Here is a 7244-nt window from a genome sequence, read left to right on the forward strand (position 1 = left end):
TGATAAATAAAATATAGACATTTCCTCTTATTTTTGAAACACATGCAAACTTAAAGTGAACACAAAGAAGATTGAACTATGCAGTATTCAAAGAAACTCAGACAACAAGGTTACATCCTCATCTCCCCCATTTTACACAAACCTGCAAGAAAGCTTGAAAAAGAGACAACAAGAGGGAAACAATCTCTATTCTATTACAACTAAGCCTCATCACTCTGTTTCCCTCCCTTTCTCTTTCTCTTTCCCACTTCCGACCTCTCAATTTCGTATTTCTCCCTCTTCTTTCGACTAGATCAGGAAGATAGGAAGTTCTGATCATATATATCGGAGTATGCCTTTTTTTTAAGAAGAAGCAACTACTTTAGACATATCTCGACTTGATCGATTGTATTTCATGTGGCTTCTCACAAGTTGTCCAGCAGCAATTGCAGACATCAAAGAGAGCTCCCCTGCAAGAACAGAGCCAGCAACAACCGTTGCCAAAAGCCTAGCGTTTCCCCCAGCAGCTTCCCTGTTTGCACCCTTGACTCCCAATAAGTTAAGGCATGCTGATTGAGAAGCTAGTTGAGTACCGCCTCCCACTGTTCCAACCTGAATAGTAACAGGAAATGGTAATTATCAGGAAACCCACAAACAACCCTTGTAATTATAATTTGTCGTTTAAACTAAGTTTTTACCACAAAATATCAAATGTGTTTCACTGTATTGAAATGGACGGACCAAATTGGATTTGGAGAGTATGTAACTGTAATGTAAATGTAAATGTAAATGGCCCCATGGACACATGCAACAATGTTGGATTGGAGTAGACCCACAAAGATGCCAGCTTAATAGCACCAACACGGTCACATGTGAAGCAAAGCAATCTGGAACGCTCAAAGGTTAACCAAAACCAAACCATCTGTTCATACTTTTTACAGAAATGTTTCCCTACCATCACTAAATCACAATAAAACCAAAAAAAAGGGTGGTCCTTAAGCTCTAAACCATGTTAGCCAACCAGCTTGAATTCCACCATTACTGGCTTTTACCAAGATTGTCATACAAGTCGAGTTGTACACTTATAGAAATGACTCAAGTTTCAAATTCAGATTGGTATAAAATCACCAAATGAGTACGACTAAAATGTGAAGTAATAGACAGAACCAATAGCAGACATATCATCACGTCATGTAATTTTGAATATAACAGACAAAAAATAAATGGATAATATGAAGCGTCCAATTACCTCAATAGAAGGCATGCTAACAGAGACATGTAGATCCCTGCCACCATTAACGGCTTCCATCATGGTAATACACTGAGAACTCTCTACATTTTGTGCTGGATCTTGACCGGTGGCAATGTATATGGCAGACACGATGTTGGCAGCATGCGCGTTAAAGCCACCGAGTGACCCTGCCACTGCGGATCCGGTAAGATTCTTAAGCATGTTTAGCTCAACAAGGGAAGCCACGTCTGTCTTAAGGACCTTCTTCACCACTTCTTCCCCAATGACAGCCTCACAAACAACAGACTTCCCCCTTCCTTCTATCCAGTTCACAGCAGCTGGCTTCTTGTCTGAGCAGTAGTTTCCTATCCAATTGCAAAATGTTCCAACTTCAGTTTTACCACTTAAAAGACAAATTTGACTTGTGTAAACCAAAAATCTCCAAGAAATGACCAATTTACTCACATCCATGTTAATGACAAACCAGTCTAATTACTGTAATCACTAAGCGATGACACAACTTGTTACGGATGAAATTAAAACGGATTAGCTTCTAAACAACCATCTTTTTTCTTGCCAAATTAATCAGAAAGTATAGTGGTAATAGACAAACATATAAGCTCACCAGAGATGCCAATAACATCCATGTCAGGGAAATCACTCTGGAGGAACTCTAACACATTCTGAACACCTTTTGAAACCATGTTCATTCCCATGGCATCACCAGTTCTGCAAGTAAACCTGACATACAAGTTCTTCCCAGCAATAGCACACTTAACCTCCTGAAGCCTTGCAAATCTACTTGACCTATTACCCCAAAATCACCCAAAAGTTAGACTCATAATCATCACATATAAAACCAAAAGAAGAAGCAAGAAAAAATAATAAATAATCCCCAAATTTAGCAATTTAACTTTTCAAATCAATGTATGATGGATTGATGGGTGATGTTAACTTCCCAGAAAAATCCCCAAAAATTGCAACTTATCAGGAAACATCAAGTTGATTTTTTTTTACTTAATTTGGATTAATAAAAGAAAATACTAATAAAACGGATCATTCTTAAAAACATCAACATCAAGGTAGTCAACATAATTCAAAATTTACCATCAGCCAATTTTGAGTTTCCTAATTTGTGAGGAATGAGCCAATGAGGCCAATCATTCATAAGAAAAGCAAATAAAATTACCCAAAAAATATTAAAAAATTAATTTTTTTTTTTAAAAAAGGTAAAAGAGCAAAATAAGAAACACATACTTGTTGAAAACCAGAGAAATAGTCTCAAAATTGGCTGGATCTTCAAGGAAAAATTTAAGGTCAGCAGCTCTTCTAGCTGATCCAAACCTAACAACAGGAGCTCTAGTCATCCCGTCCTTCAAGATGACACTAGCAGCACCACCTGACAAGTAAATTGCCTTACACCCTCTGTTCGTGCTAGCAACCAAACATCCTTCCGTCGTCGCCATAGGTACAGAAAACTCAATCCCGTCTAGCAACAATGGACCGGCAATTCCCACCGGAATCTGAATAAATCCCACAGGCATTTCACAGCATTGCCCTAAAATCGAATCGTAATCGAATCCATCCAATGGCAACCCCACAATCGACCGCCCTGTCATCCTTTGAAGCGCTTCACGGCGAATCTTCGCAGCTCGAAAACAATCTCCAAGCTTTGATTCCAACGAATACGAAGGTGTTGAACCGCTAACCACAGATTGAACAACTTCCTCATCTTCAGGGGTAAGATCTAGGGTTTTCGGCAATTGATGAACCTCCAATTTCTTCTCAGGTAAAGGAATTGGAATTCCGCAAGAAATTCGCTTATCCTCCTTGAGAATCTGCTGTTCATTAGTAGCATCATCGATAACTTCCTCATCATCATCATACGATGAGCGAGGAGAGATAAAAGACTGAACGAAATCGATGCCGAAGAACCCTAAGAGGTAGATAAAGGAAGCTAAGAAAGCAACGATGGCAGAAATTTCAGAGAGAGAAACGACGTGGAGAGGCGTGGAATTCCGGATCTTCTCTCTCCAACGTTGCAGGAGAAAGTAAACGACAGCGAAAAATAGGGTTAGAAAAACGCCATTAGTAATGTAAAGAGGAAGCGGTAAAGCGTCGGAGGCTTTCGGCGACTCGTCTCCGGCCATGGTTTTGCGTTTAAGTGCCGACGGCGGCGGTGGTGGTTGTCGTCGCCGGACATCCATCGCCGGAAACTACGGGGAAGAGAGAGAAAAATCGAGGAGGGAGGGGCAAAATTGGAAGTTTTTTTTTAGGGAGTTGAAAATTATGGTTTAATTTTTAAAAATTGGGTAAAGTTTGAAGGAAAAGTGTTTTGGTGTGGAGAGAAAAAGGGGGAGATTTTATAGGAGCTTGTTTGTGGGTGGTGTGAGAACGAGGGAGAGAGGAAGAATGGGGCACGTGAGACGCGAGGGGAGCAACCTAGCTAAATTGTGCCAATTGTTTTACTGCTCTTACAGCACGTGCTTAGATAGTGATTCATCTCTTAATCAAGGATTTTGTGTGGGGTTGTTTCTGGAATTCTTTAAACTAACCACATTTTCACACATATTAAAAAAAAAAAAAAAACCACTAACCAAATTTTGGGTTTCTCAAATAGGTAAATATTCACACTGTATTTGGAAATCTAGTTAATGTGAGGAAAAGTAAAATTATAGAAATATTTTAAAAAACATATCTAAACGAAATATGTGAAAATCTCTAAATTTGTTTGAGTATCTCTACTAATCTACTAAAATGCATTGCGAAAAAGTTGTCACGTAGAACTCTTATGTTTATGCCACGACATCCACTCACCAAGGTTTTGTTATGTTATTAACAACACAAGACCTCAAATTTAGAGAATAATTATCATTACCATTTTAACTAACTACTAATTATTGTTATACATGCACATTAATTTATAAATACATGTTAACTGAGAGTGATGGATAACTCAATTGGTTAGAGCTTCCATTCCGGTTTCAGGTGATCCTGGAAATCTGGGATCGATTCTCATCCCCACCCTTGTGGCTCATTCGCACCAAAAAAATATTAAAAAAAAAAAAAAAATTCATGTTAACTAAATCTTTGTGTTGCCTTTTATTTCTTATATAAACTATAATGGAAAGATATGATTTAGTAAATATTTTTTTTCAGGATATTTGGTATTATACTTAATGGGAAGAATTCCTCTAAGGAGTCTAGATATGTTCAAGATATTGGAATGTATTGTGCACATATAAATATCATTAACATTTATGAGAACAATGTTACCAATATTGAGATTATTGAAAGGAGTAATAGGACATTTGAAGGAAGTGTAAGGTTAAGTTAGATGTGGGTCTCGATTAGAGCTAGCAAAAGTACGTTGTTTCGATGCGATAACACAACATGAGCTAGATACAACCAAGCCCGGCCCTAGGGGGTAGGCTAGGGGTGCGACCGCCTAGGGCCCAAGGCGGAAAGGGGCCCAAAATAATTGTCTATCCACTAATTTAGTACTAATAATAAACAACGCATTAAATACACATATTATTTTCTTGGTTCATTGGTAGAAAGTAGGTTTTAAAGTTTTGATATCCAATAGAGGTCTAGGGTTCGACTCCCCTTACTAACTCTTTTCTTTTTAAACTGTCAATATTTTTATTTTTGTGTTTTACGTTGAGTTTATGTACGTAGTATTTGACTTTTAGTACTCAGTTCTAATTGATATAACTATATGTGAGCAAAAAAATGCTTATTTGATGGACTATGGGTTTATAAGTTTTAAAATAGATAAGCATTTTAATGAAAACAAAATTAACTGATATTTTTATATGCTCAAAAATGAACCTTTATTTTCAAAAAATATCGCTTTACGCATATTAATTATCTTGTAATTAAGTGAATATTTATTTTATTGAAATATTTCAAGAAATCGACTAGAGCCGGATTTTGAAATTCTAGGATCCTGCAAAGGAGATATAGTAAGTTTTTATTGATTTGAATTCAACAATATAATGGATTTTACAAAAAAAAAAGATATTATTTCAGTTAAAGACGTACTCCGTATTATTTTAGAAGGGGCCCAAATCCCTTATTTCGCCTAGGGCCCTCAAAATGTCAGGACCGGCCCTGGATACAACATAAATGTGTTAGTGTTTAGCCTTAGCTTTCTACTTGTTTATATAAGCGGGCCAATACGAGATTTTTCATTAAACAACTGGGTTGAGTCCGTACTAAGATGTTCAACACGAAAAAGACATTTACCACGGATTCACCGTTCAATATAAAGATATCAACATGTTAGGCCCTGTTCTGTTCACCTTATTTTCACTTATTTCAGAAAAAATAAGTTCAGATAAGTTCAGTTAAGTTCAGATAAGTTCAGGAAAAATAAGGGTTGGCCAAGTACAATTTATAACTAAAATAAGTTTTGATAAGTTCAGATAAGTTCAGATAAGTTCAGTTAAGTTCAGATAAGTTCAGTTAAGTTCAGATAAGTTCAGATAAGATAAGTTTAGGAAAAATAAGTGGAATCAGGTGAATAGAACGCAGCCTTAGTACGATAGATAGGTACAAAACTACAAATAGCATAATGTGAACGGATTCTTCAAATTTTGAATGTAGGAGCACGTTAGAGGCTAGTTTTATATACTTTTTTTTTGAGTAACATTATACCTACATATTACTCATATGAAGGTATAATGTTATAACAAACGGGGGATACGAAATCAGACAGTTAATCGTATAATTAAACATATCAGTTAACATCCATCGGTTTGGTACGTTTAACCGGCTTGGTACGTTTAATTAAATTAGCTTTTGAACCCGTTCAAAGAATGGACAATTATATTAGTGGTTATCAAGCCGTCTTTTAAAGAGTTAATTTTATTGAAGGTTTGTGATCTTGATTAATGGGAATATATGATTTATATATGAGTTAAATTTAAATTAAAAAAAACATATAGATTAGATGGTGAATTAATATTGAGTGTTAAATATGGAGATGGAGTGGAAGAGGCACTAGTAGAAAAAACATTTGTTGCAGCCCCCTTATTGAAGGGGGCATAGAGAAATACGCTTCAACAAACAATCGGTCAACGCGGGTCAAATATTATAAAGGATTGTTGAAGCGAACATTTTTGTTGTTCGCTTCAATAGCAATTGTTGAAGGGGGCATTAAATGTTCGCTTCAACAAATAATCCTCGCATATACTCCAATTTTAACTTCTCTCTCCTCCTCATTTCTTCGGTTAGCCTGAAAGATTAATTTCTCTCTCTTCTCTCCCCTCTCCTCTCTCCCGGTTCAAAACCCCTCAAACCATCCGCCCCTTTCCCTTTCCATGGAAGGTCTATATTCTCTCCCTCTCCCTCATTCTCTATAATTTCAAAGAAGTGTCTTCATAAACGCCCTCGATTTCGTTTTCTTTCTCTCTCCTCTTTCAACTTTTTTTCTTCGGGTTAGATCTAGATATTTCAAGCGAAAACGAGGGAGTGCATTTCAATCCACATCGGTCAAGATGGTATCCAGGTCGAAAATTCTTGCTGGTAGCTTTACTGTCTCGAGCATGGTATTCAGGTATAACCTCTCTTCTTCTCTAAAGATCTATCGTTTCTGCTTTCTTTTTTCTTAATTTTATGCTGATATTGCGAAAAATTGATGTTATGGGTGTTGAATTCGTTCAGTTTGATCAGTTGATTGTTCATGATGAATATCGTTGCCCCATTTCTAAAGAAATTATGAAGGACCCTGTTATTTTATCTACTGGCCATGTTTGATTCCTATCTGGATTTTTCTTTAAATTTCATGGGTTTTTGTTTAACTTTTCTGGGTTTCGATTGAATTTTTCTGTTAATTTTGAATTATTGTTCTTGGGGAATAGAGATTGGTTATTTTATTTTAATTAATTTTCCGGATAATATCAATGTATGAATTTTTGTGGGTTCGTTTTCAATTTTTCGCTGGAGGTCTGTTTGGCATTTTCTTGAACACTACATGAACTATTCGTGTTTGGTGAACTGAAATTTTCTATTAGGTTTTGTATTCTTA

The 7244-nt window shown here is 36.4% G+C and overlaps 1 protein-coding gene across 1 annotated transcript; it reads right to left on the minus strand.

Annotated features, from left to right (window-relative positions):
• LOC110786630 (3-hydroxy-3-methylglutaryl-coenzyme A reductase) lies at window positions 1–3628 on the minus strand. The gene is made up of 4 exons (XM_021991189.2): window positions 2468–3628; window positions 1836–2017; window positions 1229–1575; window positions 1–591 (listed from the first exon to the last, which is right to left on the minus strand). Exons 1-4 carry the CDS (start codon window positions 3415–3417, stop codon window positions 343–345), a joined length of 1728 nt encoding a protein of 575 aa, XP_021846881.1. The 5' UTR covers window positions 3418–3628; the 3' UTR covers window positions 1–342.
• Between the last annotated feature and the right edge of the window lie 3616 nt (window positions 3629–7244).

The sequence above is a fragment of the Spinacia oleracea genome, chromosome 4, assembly GCF_020520425.1.
Source record: "Spinacia oleracea cultivar Varoflay chromosome 4, BTI_SOV_V1, whole genome shotgun sequence".
NCBI lineage: Eukaryota > Viridiplantae > Streptophyta > Magnoliopsida > Caryophyllales > Amaranthaceae > Spinacia > Spinacia oleracea.

Bases quoted from the DNA above. Each gene is read 5' to 3' on its own strand.
- LOC110786630 (XM_021991189.2), bottom strand. From the start codon at position 3,417: ATGGATGTCCGGCGACGACAACCACCACCGCCGCCGTCGGCACTTAAA. The intron at 1,576-1,835 runs GTGAGCTTATAT...GCAATTGGATAG, and splicing joins GGATGTTATTGGCATCTCTG to GAAACTACTGCTCAGACAAG. The intron at 592-1,228 runs GTAATTGGACGC...GTTACTATTCAG, and splicing joins TTAGCATGCCTTCTATTGAG to GTTGGAACAGTGGGAGGCGG.